Source organism: Centruroides sculpturatus, unplaced genomic scaffold, assembly GCF_000671375.1.
Source record: "Centruroides sculpturatus isolate CEXI.00-Female unplaced genomic scaffold, Cexi_2.0 scaffold927, whole genome shotgun sequence".
Classification (NCBI taxonomy): Eukaryota; Metazoa; Arthropoda; class Arachnida; order Scorpiones; family Buthidae; genus Centruroides; species Centruroides sculpturatus.
In genome coordinates this window covers 114451-131042 of record NW_019385272.1, presented here as the reverse complement: position 1 = coordinate 131042, position 16592 = coordinate 114451, and the positions used below count along the sequence as shown (strand labels likewise).

Genomic DNA, 16592 nt, shown 5'->3' with positions numbered 1-16592 from the left:
CCGNATTAAGAGAAATATGTTTATTAAAACAATCAATAATTAACAATTGCAATAAAAAATATTGCATATTAACATTAATTTTTTCTTCACTGCTAAATACCATTAAATGAAAACATTTTCTTTTTGGCAAAATATTGTCATCTAAACTTTTCTGTTGACCTTAATCTGAAGTATCAGCATCTTGCTTTTTCACTATTTTTTTCATAAAATGTGATATTTTCATTTGCTTGCATTTGCCTAAGAAATCTTTAAAAATTTAATCTTTTTATGAAGCAACTTTTAATTTAATTTGTAAAAAACAAAACACAGTGACAGTCTTTTGGGTTCATTTAGAGCCCTATCACCAACAACAGTAACACCTGATTTACAGGCAAGCTAGAAGAATAAGTAGCTAGGACAAGGAAGAATACAATTGTACAATCAGTTCTCATTAAAGAAAACTAGGTAAAAGGCATGAAACACCATCGAAAATTTCAATATTCTAAAATCCATGGGCAAATATGATACAACATGCATGCTTGCTTGAATAAAAAATATAAAATGACAGTGTTTTCATTTAAAAATTGTAATGTTTTGTATGGGGATGTCTCCAATTCTCAAACTATATTAGAGCAAAACCAAGTTGAATGAAGGATACCTGTACATCAATTAATTATTTACATGTGCAACATTTCTTTTTAATAATTTCAGTAGTAGTGACTGAAATGAGATGAACTGAAATGAATGACTTGGAATGTGTTGTTGGTAAATTTGTTTATACACTAAATTATTAATACCTTTTTAAGCATAGAAAGTTTTTCTTTAGTTATACTCCACAGATTTTTAATTTAAATTATTAAATCAATAAAAACAAAAGAACTATTAAATGAAATATTCAAATTGTCAATCTACATAAAATCATCCTGATACTGATCCTGATCAAACAATTTTCATCTACAGAGACAACCTTTTTATGGAGGCTATGCCTTTGCAATAATGAAATTTGAAATAAACTATTTGCTTTTTACCAATGGCAATGTCACCAAAAGAAGTTTTAACCAAATAGCATTATTGCAGAGACTATAAAAAGATTCTCTCTGTAGATGAAGATTGTTTGTTGTTGGTAATTGTAAAGGCAGATATCCAAAGGCATTTTATATATTCTGTATTTTTGTATTTTATTAAAAATTTACATATTGTCAGTCAATTTGAAATTGAAATGAATATTTGTGGTTAATTAGGTCTTTTTTAACCAACTTACTTTTAATTATTTTAGTTTATATGATACAAAACTAGAATCAAAACAAATGTAAAATTTACAGAAAATATATTGTAACAAATAATGCTTTCTTTGAATAAATATAGATACAGCTACTGAATGTCTGAAAAGTTACTGTGCAGTCAGAAGTTTGTAATGACAGTAAAGTTATATGCACGGTATTGCACATAATACAGTAAAACCCTGCTTAACACTGATTCAATATAACGCGGTCTGCTCAAAGCCTAAAACAAGCTCAAAATTTACGCTGATTTAAATTATCGCAGCATTTCATTGATTCGTATATAATACAATTATTTGTGAACACAAACCAATCAGCAAAAGATGTCAAAAAGGTGTACTTTCTTTAAATCTATGTTTGTTTGGTGCAATTTTGGTAAAAGTATAACATCATGGATGCCATAGGAAATATCGACTTCACTTGGCAAGAATTAACTGATAAATGCATGAACAAAGTGTGGAAGAAGTTATGGCTGAAGGTATCCAAGCATTCTCAATGAGAAGAGCCTATCGCTGTATTGTTAGGTTAATCAAACTCAACCTAAATCAATATAGCAGGACTAGGAGATATAGACAAGAAGGCTATTGAGGAGTTACAGCAGGTTTCTGGTGAGAGCCTTACCAACGATGACATTCAAGAACTGGCAGAACATGGAATTCATGTGAAACTGGAAAATAGAGATTCTGAAAATGAAGAACCCAAAAAATTTCTCTAAAGATTTCCTTACTAAAAGTTTGCTAAGATAACCAAAAGCGTTGATCAAATTGTAGCGAATGATCCAGTTTTTGAAAGGAGTGAAAAAGCAAAATGAGGCGTTTTGGATGCAATCTGCTACCGACATTTGCTTAAGGAAAGAAAAAAGCAATAAATGAAACTTCACAACTTTATTGCAAAAGAATAAGAATTTCAGAAAAGTCAGGACCTTCGTCACAAAAAATGAAGTTTATATTTCTGTGTGCATATGTTTATGTGTTATTTAACATATATTATTATACAAATTAATATAAAAATAACTTAAAATTAAAGTAAAATTTGTTTATTTTTGGTTGCATGTTCCCCTAGCCCTATTTACTCTATGTTAAAATGACCTCATTTAATGCTGTTTTCCTTAGTGCTTTGTTGTCTAGGAACACATCCCCCATGTTCAGTGGGGTCTTACAGGTACCTGTAAGACCCTGCTTAAGTTGTAAGTTGTCAATTTGATATCAGACTAGTTCACCACATGGTGTTACAAACAACTTATAGGTTTTGTATATAATACTGTACATATAGCATTAATGTAAAAATTTCTCACTGCACTGCAACTTTTTTGACACCCTCTATAAAATTTGTTAAGTGCTTTGAAGCTTACTGATCATCTTGAATCAAATTCAAGCAATAAGCTCAAAAACACTTATCAACCTATCTTTATATTTACTCCAAAAAACCATTATATGTTGCTTTATTCTAATTTAATTTGAAGATGGAATACAATATACATACATACATACATATAGATTTGAAAAAATTTAATTACATGTAATGAAAAGATGGTGATTTATTTATGAGTGGATGAAATTGTTTTCCAAATTCAATCCAATGTTCAGGTAATAAGGGACAAGGTTGTTCACTTCCTCCTCCTTCATCAGTATCTATTCTATTTGGCCTTAAATAAGATATCTGAAATGATGATAAACACTTTTGCAAAATGTTTTGATAAAGTTGTCTAATGATATTACTAAGCATACTATATTAGAATCTTACTAATTTTTCTGCAAATTCTAAAGGCTGGAATGTTAAAAAGTCTGTATGAAGGGCTTGAGCTTGTTGTTTTCCAGCAGCAGCACAAAGGTATATTAAACGTGAATCCATTGCTGCTTCTCTTGTCTTCTTTACTATAGTAAAATTAATTTTAAATTTATTTTTTATCCAATAAAATCTATAAAAAAATACTGACTTTAAAAATAATTATTTCTTTTCATTCTAAAAAATAAAATAACAAAGAGTAAAAACCTTNAAAAAAAAAAAAAAAAAAAAAAAAAAAAAAAAAAAAAAAAAAAAAAAAAAAAAAAAAAAAAAAAAAAAAAAAAAAAAAAAAAAAAAAAAAAAAAAAAAAAAAAAAAAAAAAAAAAAAAAAAAAAAAAAAAAAAAAAAAAAAAAAAAAAAAAAAAAAAAAAAAAAAAAAAAAAAAAAAAAAAAAAAAAAAAAAAAAAAAAAAAAAAAAAAAAAAAAAAAAAAAAAAAAAAAAAAAAAAAAAAAAAAAAAAAAAAAAAAAAAAAAAAAAAAAAAAAAAAAAAAAAAAAAAAAAAAAAAAAAAAAAAAAAAAAAAAAAAAAAAAAAAAAAAAAAAAAAAAAAAAAAAAAAAAAAAAAAAAAAAAAAAAAAAAAAAAAAAAAAAAAAAAAAAAAAAAAAAAAAAAAAAAAAAAAAAAAAAAAAAAAAAAAAAAAAAAAAAAAAAAAAAAAAAAAAAAAAAAAAAAAAAAAAAAAAAAAAAAAAAAAAAAAAAAAAAAAAAAAAAAAAAAAAAAAAAAAAAAAAAAAAAAAAAAAAAAAAAAAAAAAAAAAAAAAAAAAAAAAAAAAAAAAAAAAAAAAAAAAAAAAAAAAAAAAAAAAAAAAAAAAAAAAAAAAAAAAAAAAAAAAAAAAAAAAAAAAAAAAAAAAAAAAAAAAAAAAAAAAAAAAAAAAAAAAAAAAAAAAAAAAAAAAAAAAAAAAAAAAAAAAAAAAAAAAAAAAAAAAAAAAAAAAAAAAAAAAAAAAAAAAAAAAAAAAAAAAAAAAAAAAAAAAAAAAAAAAAAAAAAAAAAAAAAAAAAAAAAAAAAAAAAAAAAAAAAAAAAAAAAAAAAAAAAAAAAAAAAAAAAAAAAAAAAAAAAAAAAAAAAAAAAAAAAAAAAAAAAAAAAAAAAAAAAAAAAAAAAAAAAAAAAAAAAAAAAAAAAAAAAAAAAAAAAAAAAAAAAAAAAAAAAAAAAAAAAAAAAAAAAAAAAAAAAAAAAAAAAAAAAAAAAAAAAAAAAAAAAAAAAAAAAAAAAAAAAAAAAAAAAAAAAAAAAAAAAAAAAAAAAAAAAAAAAAAAAAAAAAAAAAAAAAAAAAAAAAAAAAAAAAAAAAAAAAAAAAAAAAAAAAAAAAAAAAAAAAAAAAAAAAAAAAAAAAAAAAAAAAAAAAAAAAAAAAAAAAAAAAAAAAAAAAAAAAAAAAAAAAAAAAAAAAAAAAAAAAAAAAAAAAAAAAAAAAAAAAAAAAAAAAAAAAAAAAAAAAAAAAAAAAAAAAAAAAAAAAAAAAAAAAAAAAAAAAAAAAAAAAAAAAAAAAAAAAAAAAAAAAAAAAAAAAAAAAAAAAAAAAAAAAAAAAAAAAAAAAAAAAAAAAAAAAAAAAAAAAAAAAAAAAAAAAAAAAAAAAAAAAAAAAAAAAAAAAAAAAAAAAAAAAAAAAAAAAAAAAAAAAAAAAAAAAAAAAAAAAAAAAAAAAAAAAAAAAAAAAAAAAAAAAAAAAAAAAAAAAAAAAAAAAAAAAAAAAAAAAAAAAAAAAAAAAAAAAAAAAAAAAAAAAAAAAAAAAAAAAAAAAAAAAAAAAAAAAAAAAAAAAAAAAAAAAAAAAAAAAAAAAAAAAAAAAAAAAAAAAAAAAAAAAAAAAAAAAAAAAAAAAAAAAAAAAAAAAAAAAAAAAAAAAAAAAAAAAAAAAAAAAAAAAAAAAAAAAAAAAAAAAAAAAAAAAAAAAAAAAAAAAAAAAAAAAAAAAAAAAAAAAAAAAAAAAAAAAAAAAAAAAAAAAAAAAAAAAAAAAAAAAAAAAAAAAAAAAAAAAAAAAAAAAAAAAAAAAAAAAAAAAAAAAAAAAAAAAAAAAAAAAAAAAAAAAAAAAAAAAAAAAAAAAAAAAAAAAAAAAAAAAAAAAAAAAAAAAAAAAAAAAAAAAAAAAAAAAAAAAAAAAAAAAAAAAAAAAAAAAAAAAAAAAAAAAAAAAAAAAAAAAAAAAAAAAAAAAAAAAAAAAAAAAAAAAAAAAAAAAAAAAAAAAAAAAAAAAAAAAAAAAAAAAAAAAAAAAAAAAAAAAAAAAAAAAAAAAAAAAAAAAAAAAAAAAAAAAAAAAAAAAAAAAAAAAAAAAAAAAAAAAAAAAAAAAAAAAAAAAAAAAAAAAAAAAAAAAAAAAAAAAAAAAAAAAAAAAAAAAAAAAAAAAAAAAAAAAAAAAAAAAAAAAAAAAAAAAAAAAAAAAAAAAAAAAAAAAAAAAAAAAAAAAAAAAAAAAAAAAAAAAAAAAAAAAAAAAAAAAAAAAAAAAAAAAAAAAAAAAAAAAAAAAAAAAAAAAAAAAAAAAAAAAAAAAAAAAAAAAAAAAAAAAAAAAAAAAAAAAAAAAAAAAAAAAAAAAAAAAAAAAAAAAAAAAAAAAAAAAAAAAAAAAAAAAAAAAAAAAAAAAAAAAAAAAAAAAAAAAAAAAAAAAAAAAAAAAAAAAAAAAAAAAAAAAAAAAAAAAAAAAAAAAAAAAAAAAAAAAAAAAAAAAAAAAAAAAAAAAAAAAAAAAAAAAAAAAAAAAAAAAAAAAAAAAAAAAAAAAAAAAAAAAAAAAATACTTACAACAAATTTATCATATAATTGGTAAGTTAAAAGAGGATTTGGTAATTCACGAAAATACATTTTTAACAAAGAAGCCATGCAATGAATATCTTGTAAAATTGCTTCATCTGTTAGATCAGGTATTTTGTCCTCGTCGAATGCCAATCTAAAATTTTAACAATTAAACAATAATTATTTTAAAAATTAAGTTAAATGTCAGTATTTATTATTATAGTAAAATTACTGAAAGCTTTTTTTTACTAATTGTTAAAATAATCATCAATCGTCTCAACTTTTTGATTTATTTTAATAAACTTTTCAGCTTGAAAACATTTTTAATGACAGTAAAGATACAATAAATAAAATTATACTTTTTTGTTTCATCAATATTTTTTAGATAATTTTTCTGATGTATTTATAAACAAATCTTCACAATCTCTTGATCAAAGAGCATGCTATGACTTTTTTTTAAAAATAATTTTAATGATTTTAAAATGTCCTGTTTGATCTTATTATGAAAAGTATTAATCTTTTAATCTTTTTTAAAAATTATTAGAAAAATAATAATTATTTCTGTAATCTTATAAAAAAATAATAATTATTTTTATAATAAGATTATAAAAATTAAGCCAAAATGAATACTTAAAAAAATCATAATATTACATAATCATTAAGAATATCAATTTTTAGTATATTTTCAAAATACAGTAATAATTACAGCAAATAAAAAGTTAAATTATTTATAAATGTAAAGTATTATGATTAGAGTAAATAAGTGCAGTTTAATAATAAACTATGTCAATTGTTAGAATTTTTGTAACAAAATTATTTAAGTATTCATTTCAAAAAAATTTTATGTTTAGATTAAATTAATCTTCTTATAAAAATTTATAATGTATCAAATACATTTTACATTAAAATTAAATAAAATAAACTGAAAATTATACAATTAAAACCTTTAACAATTAATCTTCCATCTCTAATTTTTAAGAAATCATAATTAGTAACATTAATTTTTGACTATTTAATTATTTTCATATTTAAAAATAACAATTTACTTTAATATTTAATTATTCAAATAAATTTTGTCTTTCTTGATCTTATTAAAATTAATTCAAAATTAAAATTATTAATCTACTTAAAAAGTATATTAACAATTTTACTTTTGAAATGACTTTTAATATGACAAAAATAATCTCCATCTCTCAATAATATACATATTTTGTATACAGAATTTTCAAAAAAATTATGTAACATGTTTTTTTCAAATTATAGAAATGTGAAATGACCCCAAAAATAGAAATAAGAGTTTAAAATTTTGTTTAGATTTTTAATAATTGCATTTATATTTTTAATTTATATATATTTTGTAATACTTTCATAAAACTATTTTCATACTAATTATTTTTAAATTGAAAAATAATTACTGTTTTAATCTTTAGTGTACAGTATCTATTTTCATTTGTACTTGAAGACATTTTTGTAATAATAAGAGTAAAAATAAAAGTAATTCCACAGTTTTACTCTAACAAATTCATTAAGTGTTGCATTCTTCTGTGAAATGAATTTTTAGAAAGTTTATCCTAGTGTTTATTTTGCAACAACCATTTGAATGTAATATTATATTATTATTATTATAGGTGAAATTAAATAAAATAAACACTTGTTTTAATTTACTAAGAATTGACACACAGTATGATCTTATTATACACAGGAGTTGCATGACAATGGGTATTGCATAAAATAAATTTTCAGTGTTTTATTCCAAGTAGTATCTCAGATGATTGCCTAGACACTTGTGCAACCTTTTGCAATTAACAAAAAACAATTTAAAACATTTTATTTATGTTATTATAATAATGAATACCATTTTGATTCAATATTTCTGAGTCTATAGAGCAAAATTTTATTACATTGTATCAAATGCATTACTTTAGAAAAATACATGCACAGAACTACTAAATATCAAAGTGAATAGCATTTAGTAGTTCACTGTGCTTGGAACTGAAAAAACATGTTTAGCTGACTAAAGTCAGATTAAGAGGCACTAAGAGTATTACATGTCAATGTGACTGTCTTTTGGAAGAACAGTGGTAGAACAATGCTGCTTCTTGTTTTAATTCTCTAAATATAGTTGTGTATGGTATTAAAATATCCAAACTAAAGGAATATAACCCTTTCAAGTTTTTTTCCTAACATTTAAACCCATGGAATTGTCTCTTCCAGTTTTGAATTACAGTTTTCTTTTAAAATTAGGTGGAATAACTGATGGTTACACCAATTCAAGTGAACAATGAATCAAATCAATGTGTTTCAGAAGGCAACATTATGTGAGCAAAGTTTTTTTTTATCTGTAATCATCACTGGCAAAAGACATTCATCATGCATTCAGTATATTAGAAATAGACACTACAGTATATAGATAAATACTTCATGCATTATTCAAAATATTGTATACATAATCAAATATCATATAACAGAAAGAATGATGACTAAAAGATACTGAGCACAATAATCAATCACACATGATCTAATCTCTTTCCGTCCATCTTAGAATAAGTGAGACAAAACCTAGAAGATTAGCTTTAAGAAACAAATAATAAACAAATGGTAATGTTTTAAAAAGAATCCAATACTTCAAAATGATCTTTTATCACATCAGTTTTCAGAACAAAGATGTTCAAATTTTAAAAATATAATATGCAGAATTCTTAAAAATAAATGCTTTAAAAACTTGATGAAAAACATTAGGAATTGATAAAATTCACAGTCATTAATACAAAAGATTTAAAGCATTAATAAATATTTTTCTGAACATTTTGCTACTTACATTGCCATATAATCTATTAACAATATAGCCTGTATAAAACCCAAAACTATATATATAAGCAAATGTTCAATAAAGTGATTTTATCATCTATTTAAACAAACTCTTTAAATGTAGCTAGAGATATCTACATAAACTAATCATAAAAATAACATTCTAAATGCAAAGTTTGTTGAAAATATCTACAGAAATATTAAATAACAGTACCGTTAATTTTGAGCTGTTTATTAGAAGTTTGTAAAAGGCATAATTATTTGTAATATATATACAGAATATAAAAAAGCATTTTATAATATATGCATATGATTTGTATATAGTTTAAAGTTTGTAATCATCAGTAGTCTCTTACATCATATCAGGACTGTACAGAAGCTAATTATTATTAATATAAATATATCCACAAAACTAAATATGACAATGATATATATTTCAGAAGAGTCATTGATATTTTATATTTTACCTTATCTTAAGTAAATAAATATTGGTCACAATGCCAACAACTAATTGTTTACATGGATAATATTAATTGCATGCACACACAAAAATCTGTTTTTGAATGTTAAAGATATAAATAATTCAACAAAGTAAGTAAAATGCAAGTACTTTTATTGATTTTAATTTCATCTTCATAAATATAATCATTAATGAACAACTTGTAAAATCAAAACCATTCACACTTTAGCAGTAAATTGGTTTAATGAACAAATATTTTCTGTTTATTTTATAAATGTGCCTCAGGTTCAAACTACTAAATTCCTAAATTCCAAATTGGAATGTTTCAAACATTCAATGACATTTTTAAAACATCGTAATTTTGTATACAGAAAGATTTGAAAAAGTATTTTATATATTAATTACTAAGACTGTCGCGTTTCGGGATTGAGATTAGGAATTTCTGAAATCGAGATTATCTGTCAACGGACGAAATTTTGGTAAAGGTGTTCGAATAACGGCTTGTACTTTGTTTTAAAAAAAATGTATAAAAATTCATCATTCTGAGTTAATTGCTTAAAGAATGAAATATAAATTTAGAGTCATGTAGATCACAACATTTTCTGCAGTATGAAAAGACAACAAAGTATCTAGGTCGAAAGGTTTTAAGTTAGTCAACTGTCAGTGTTTTAAGAAAATGAATTTACTTCAACAGTAAGTTATTTTTAAAATGGAATCAGTTTCTAAAGTAAAATAGATTAATAAAAATTCTAAAATATATACGGTCATTGGAAAATTGTAACAGCCAATATGAATGAAACAAGTGTATGATATTTGCAATGTCACGTGACCACAATTATTAATCCATTACAAAGATTTTTACATTTGATTTTAAAATATATAAATTTCCCGAAAAACACTATTAAACGCTCCAATAAATTCTAAGAAATATTTTCTTTTATCTCCAACTTTATTTGTTGTATTTAGATCGTAATCATCTCCATTCACTATTTTCTGTATTGTACTATATATGCAAAAAATTTTGAATACATATCATTATAAAATCAAATTGATTTTTATAATATTTAATGTTTAAGTAGGTCAGAAAATAAAGACTGTGAAATATAAAAATATGATTTTAGGAATATTGTATCAATAGTAGCTAAAGCATGCCACTGATAAATGTTTGAATTATGCGACATATAAAATATCCGATTATTGAAAGATTTTAAACTACTGTTACAGAATTGATAAAAATATTTTGTTAGAATGGTTAGAATCAATTCCTTTACAGCTTAATTTTCATATCCATAAAATAAACAAACTTAAATTGATTGACAATACTCAAGTGTATTACTATGTCATTAGCATTATAATGCTATATCATGTTGCCATATTATCATTTACATTTTTTTGTTTCCTTCCATTTACATTTAATAAAGTGTATAGATGATATACTTCTCAACTGTCTGCCATTTCATCCTGTACCTGCCTTAGTAGTCATCTGGATGAAATGCCTACCATTCTAATATAACCATCAAGATGATGGCACTAATTTAGCCAATTATATCATATGAGGCATGTTCGAAAAGTAAAGATATAAGGTGAGTAGAAATCCAAGGAAAATTATTTTTTTACAGTTTTCTGCAGTGTTGCATCTGTTAGGGTCTGAGTCACATGATAGAAGTCACTTGAGTTTAATTGCATCATTGTTATGCTTGTAGTGTGTGTTTAAAATGGTTGTGACAATTTTTCATCAATTGCAACAAGTGCTATGTTTATTCAGTGATTCAGTTCCTTTGTGCAAAAGGAGAAACTGCCACTGAGATTCATTGGTAACTTGTTTCTGTTTATGGAAAAGACATTATGAACATTCAAAACTTGACAAAATATAACAACATGCTGTTGAATATATTATATAAAACTTTCATTATATCAGAAATATAACAATATACATTGAAACCTCTGTTAACGGACACTCCTGAATGCAGTGGCAAAGCAAACATAACTGACACACGGGGCACAACACTTTATTGGGGCCCTCCCCCTCCAGAAACAAATCTTGTTTGACTTGGAGACCATTTGGCGCTCCTCTGTGAGTGATGCCCAGGGCATGATAGACCCCCCCCTTGCTACGCTAGTGCCTGAATGGCAGACACCTCTACTTAACGGACATTTTTACAATTCCCAGACCTGTACATAATAGGACATCTATAATATTTACCTTTAAATAGTGGCGACACTAAATAATGGATGCTGTCGTCCGTAACCTACCTTACAAAAACACAACATCCTGCCTTAAACATTTTAAAAGAATTAATTACGTAAAAAATATTTTAAAACTAAACAAAGAATCAGTTCAAATACTATTTCAGAGGATGAATTTGACCATAGGAGTTGAATAAAGACTGGCTTAAAATAGGAATAAGGGAGAAGAGCAAGTTGTAAATAGCTGAACAATATTCTTTATCTGTTAGAGAAAACTAATTCGATTAAGTTGTCAATCACAATTTATCATTGTATTGTACTGTACATATTAATGTTGTTAAACTTTTGTCTTATTGTTGGAATTAAGCTTAGGTACCAAGAAACCATAAACTTTTCTGAAGTTTATTTGAAATCATTTGAAGAAATTCATTTGACAAGAACTGTAGTATAGTAGTAATGGAAAAGAAACAGTTTAAGGTTAAGACAACAGGCATTTATTTGGAGAAAGTTCAAAGACTGTGTTACAAAGGTGATTTGCTGACCATTTTAAAGTGTAGGAACATATTTGGTTTTCTCACATTTATGACATCATTTATGATCTTGATAACTTTGTGGAGGCTAAAGTAATTTTTAATAAATCGTTTATTGAAAAAAGCAAAAAATGTTCAAAAATTATACCTCAATAACTATAAAACAGACAAATCACTATATTGATTTTAATTAGTCGCTTCAAACATAAATGATGTTATAAATGCAAGGATACTTGAATATATTTCTTACCCCTTGAAGTGGCTTCCAAATTGCCTTTGTAACTGGACATTTGAACTTTCACCACATAAACAGATTTTCATTCACTATTCTGTTTGTAATAACAGTTTCATTTTTCTTTATCATTACTTTTTCTCAGGTTGTTTTTGATGAATTAATAATTAATCAATGTTTATTTTGTCATAAATTTTATATTCCATTTAATTAAAGTATGCTATACAATTTATTTGCTATTTAAAATTCAATTAAAATTTTATCTAATTGGATTGAGGTTGAAACAAAATTTTATATTTTTTATTTCATGTACTGTACATACTAAATGTATTCATTATAACACGAGATGGTATGGAAAGGTTACATCTTGGTGATACTGTATTTTAGCAGTAACAGAATTGCAGTAACAGAAAAGCAGCAATTGAAGTAAAATTTGAAAGCCATATCTCACATTAGCATAGAATTCACCTCAAGCTGAACTGTTAGCCAATCTGCGATTCTGGACTTAATCTAATTTGACCATTAAAATTCTGAACTGCAGCTTAGACAAAGCTTATGAATGAGATTGGCTGACAAAGAGCCTAGCTTTTCCAGAGTACATAGTATACAATTCAAATTTTCAATTCAGCACACTGAAGTTTATTACAAAATTTAATGTGTAATTTGTATATATATTTATGGTAATAAATAAACTAGATGAATAATACATATATTTTATACATTTATGACTTATTAAATTTTTAGTTTTCTTTACATTTTAAGTTGTGATTTTCTACAGTAGGTCATAAACTCAAAAAAAAAAAAAAAATTCCATTTAATTATTGATGGTGAATTTGCAAGTAATCAAATATGCAAAAGTTAACCTGTGAAAGTTGACATTTGATTGTAGAAAGTCTTTCTAAATAAATTAAATATTTTTTAAAGTAATAAAACATTCAATAATGTTGGCAAAAATTATTTTTTACATATTCATCATGACATTATGATCTGATTACCTTAAATACCATTTATTTGAATACATCTGGATATATTTCTTTGTTATTCATGAGATGCTCAACATTCAGGTCAAATTTGTTTTCTTTTTTTCTTAGTTGTGTTATGCTCTGTTAAATTTCATATATTTTTGTGAAATGTCTATGCTACTTATTAGAGAAAGCAGCATAGACATTTCACAAAAGGAAAATACATNAACAACAATTTATTATTATATAGAATACCTTTTTTGAAAAGTAAATTTGCTTCATTTAACCTTTCTGATAATAAATCTGATTTGCTGTGTGTTATTTCTTCTCTCTGTCCTATATAAATTAAAATTGTAACATTATTAAAACAGATTAAACATCTTAATTTAAACTTTATCATCAATTGAAAAAAGCATATTCCAGTATTTCTGACATAGGACCTTAAAAATTAATCATATGTAAATACTAATATATAATTTAAATCTCAAAAACTGCAACTGAAATCTACAAATTAATAATACTCTGCTTTACTGGAATACTTATGTCTAAATATATAATACTCTAGCACAGTGGTTCTCAACCTTTCTGAGACCTCATAACACAATTCATATACATTTCATTAAATGGAGTATCTGCATATCTGCATCAGTATATACAAAAATCCATAAGCAATTCCATGTCTTTGCTGTATTGAATAAAATAGTAAACGTGGAATTGTTTACAAATAAAGAAATATGTTGTAATACATTAGAATAAATTTGCAATAAAAACTTTAAAATTTTTTTACTCGTGAAACATGGGTTGAGAACCATTGTTCTACTATGTAAAATTTATACTCTCTCTAGTTTGTTATTATATCATCATCAGAGAACTAATCTCTGATGATATAGTAGATACTGAATATTCTAAATTAATAATAATAATTTAGTTTGATCTATATGGTTACAAAAAGCAATGAACATAGATACAAAATTGAGAAAAACCAGGGGTAAGAACATTTCTTTATATGTATAATAACAATGTGGCTGTTATTATACACATAAAGAAATAAACTATAGGATGAAAAGTTTTACCATATATGTTTATTAGTATTTGAGTTTAAATGTAAAAACATAATACTTTATTATTTGGAATAGATGCATAGTATCTAATTATTAATTACATTTTGAAAAAGCCTATCTCATTCATTGGCAGTTTATCGCTTTATTTTTTTAAGCGTACAGTACATGCACTGGACATTCTAACATCATATCCTTGGCTCAATTTAAGCTCTGAACGAGACAGTTGGGACCTTATCAGAGCTATAGAGCATACTCACAGGAGCAAAAAAAGTCAAAAGAACCATACTCCACAAGCGACCCTTTGCAAGTTACAGCCCCCAAAATCAGGTCGTACAAGATCACAAGTCACATCTCGCCACTAAAATTATCGCATTTAACTATGTAGCCCATGTGACTATGCCAGCTTCGAGTAACCCACTCAACCGTTAATGGAATACTTTGATGTTATATAGTTTTAGGGGAGGTGAAGGCTCACCCCTGCTCAGGCACCAAGGTGCTCGCTATCGCTTGCACCAAAGCACACGACTACATGGTCAAGGCAAGCAATCGCAAGCTTTGACGACGTGTGGCACGAAGAATAGTCAGTATACCGATACATGTTAAAAACTGAGCTTTGTAGGCGAATATTTGGCGAAAGGTCGCATGTACCGGTTCCTTTGACTTTTTGCTCGTATAGGGGATCTACAATTCTCGGGAGGTGCGAAACCCCTCATTCAGTGCTTGGATCTTACCCCAATTATTAAAAACATGTATTTTTATGTTACGAACGTAAATTACATTACGCTGCTCTTTGTGAATATTATATAAAGCTTACGTTTAGTATCGTTGATCATTTCTCTGTATTTATGTCTTATACTTCGACGCTCTCTCTCATCATCTGTCCAATTTTCTTCTTCGCAGTCGCTGTCATTATCTCTTTTACTTCGATTCATCTTAATTGATATTTACGATTCACACGCGACTACAAATTAGATTGATGCACAATTATCCACACCAGAGTCCGCGCACAAATTTTAACTTTGACGCCCTCTTTGATACAAACTTCAAACTATCAAAAAAATTTATAATATTTAAGTCAAATCGAAACTTTAATTTTTCTTATTTATCTTTAATTTAAATACTGTATATAAATATATTTATATTTAAATATAAAATATTAAATATTTAAAATAAGTACTGTATTTTAATATTATAGATTATACGTGATTGGTCAGCTTAATTATTATTATAATTTTTTTTTTTGGATTTTCGGATTGTGGGCATTATTTTGTCACGATCAGAGACGACAGATATACTAATTAGAAATGGGGGATCCAGTTCCGCTGCTGAAACTGGAACTGTTGGAACTGATCCGAGTGCTGAACGGTTTCATCGAAACCGTTAAGCTAGACGGTTTCATGGAATCATTAGAGAGGTTGTTTTTATCGCGAAAACGTGTACGTCGGACGTTCAGCGCCGCCTTCCTGTAAGCCTAGAAGTTTGAAATGGCGTTTGATACGTCGAGCGTGATTCCACTAACGTTCCAAACGCCATTTTCAAACTTCTAGGCTTACAGGAAAGCGGCGCTGAACGTCCGACGTACACGTTTTCGCGATGAAAACGTCGGCTTCAACCTCGCTATTGTCAGTGACCCCAACCTTCGCCTATGGTCACCGTTCAGAATCATACCTCCAGCGCTCCCCTGCTGCCTTGATTCTTGTTTCGACCTAAACTACTCACTTCTTACTCTATGTTAACTCCGATACGAGAGAGAGAGAGAGAGAGAGCATACTGATTTCTCAGCTATGTTCTAGCGCAGTGATTCTCAACCTTTTTTCGTCACGGTACACTTTTAATAATTTAAAAATTTGGCGGCACATGCGATTACTTCGGTAAGTACTGCGGGACAACCGGTGACATCATAACAGTGATTTTTAAACGCGATTGGTTATTTAGGTAACATTTTCTATACGCCTTTGTAACTACCGGCAGTTACCAGTAACACCGGTTACAATTTCCAAACGCGCCCTAGAGGAAGGTAGAACCAATTGAACTACTTGTCTGACGTCACTTATGTATGGGATTCGCAGTGGCGGCACACTTCAAAAATCTTGCGACACAGTGGTTGAGAATCACTGTTCTAGAGTTAATGTATCAGGTTGCCTGCTAATGGCTAGCTCTCGAGTCGCTTTATCCATTTGCCTCTTCAAGGATTTTTGTAATTTTTTTCTACGAGGAAAGTAACAATAATATGCCGAATTAGTGTGATATTTTTTACATCACTTCCGTACCAGTTAGATAAGTGGAAACGTATAATTTCTCGAAAAGATTTACAACTTAGAAGAAATTGCAAATACTGTATGTAACTTGCATTTTGATTAGATTTCTGTGCATATAATTAAAAGAGTTGAAATTCCCCGTGGAAAATGGCAACATAAGGTTCTTATTTTTCCAATTGCCAGTTATATTTGTCAATTAAGTTCCAGAACATTTAAAACTGAAGAATACTATCATATCAACTATTTTTTTTCCAACTCTTTCCACCCCGAGGATCTCTTTCAGCAGCCCATTATGACTTCGGCCAGTATGTATGG

The 16592-nt window shown here is 24.1% G+C and overlaps 2 protein-coding genes across 2 annotated transcripts in view; one reads left to right on the top strand and one right to left on the bottom strand.

Moving 5' to 3' along the window:
* Nucleotides 1-2331: 2331 nt before the first annotated feature.
* On the bottom strand, nt 2332-15037 carry LOC111637013 (EP300-interacting inhibitor of differentiation 3-like). The gene is made up of 4 exons (XM_023382416.1): nt 14834-15037; nt 13214-13294; nt 3003-3133; nt 2332-2918 (listed from the first exon to the last, which is right to left on the bottom strand). The coding sequence occupies exons 1-4, from the start codon at nt 14949-14951 to the stop codon at nt 2772-2774; spliced, it is 477 nt and encodes a 158-aa protein (XP_023238184.1). The 5' UTR covers nt 14952-15037; the 3' UTR covers nt 2332-2771.
* The window catches only part of LOC111637012, a 74135-nt gene continuing 67031 nt past the window's right edge, over nt 9489-16592 (top strand). The window contains exon 1 of the mRNA XM_023382415.1: nt 9489-9740. The gene's annotated coding sequence lies outside the window, so the exon portion shown is untranslated. The remainder of the gene's footprint in view (nt 9741-16592) is intronic.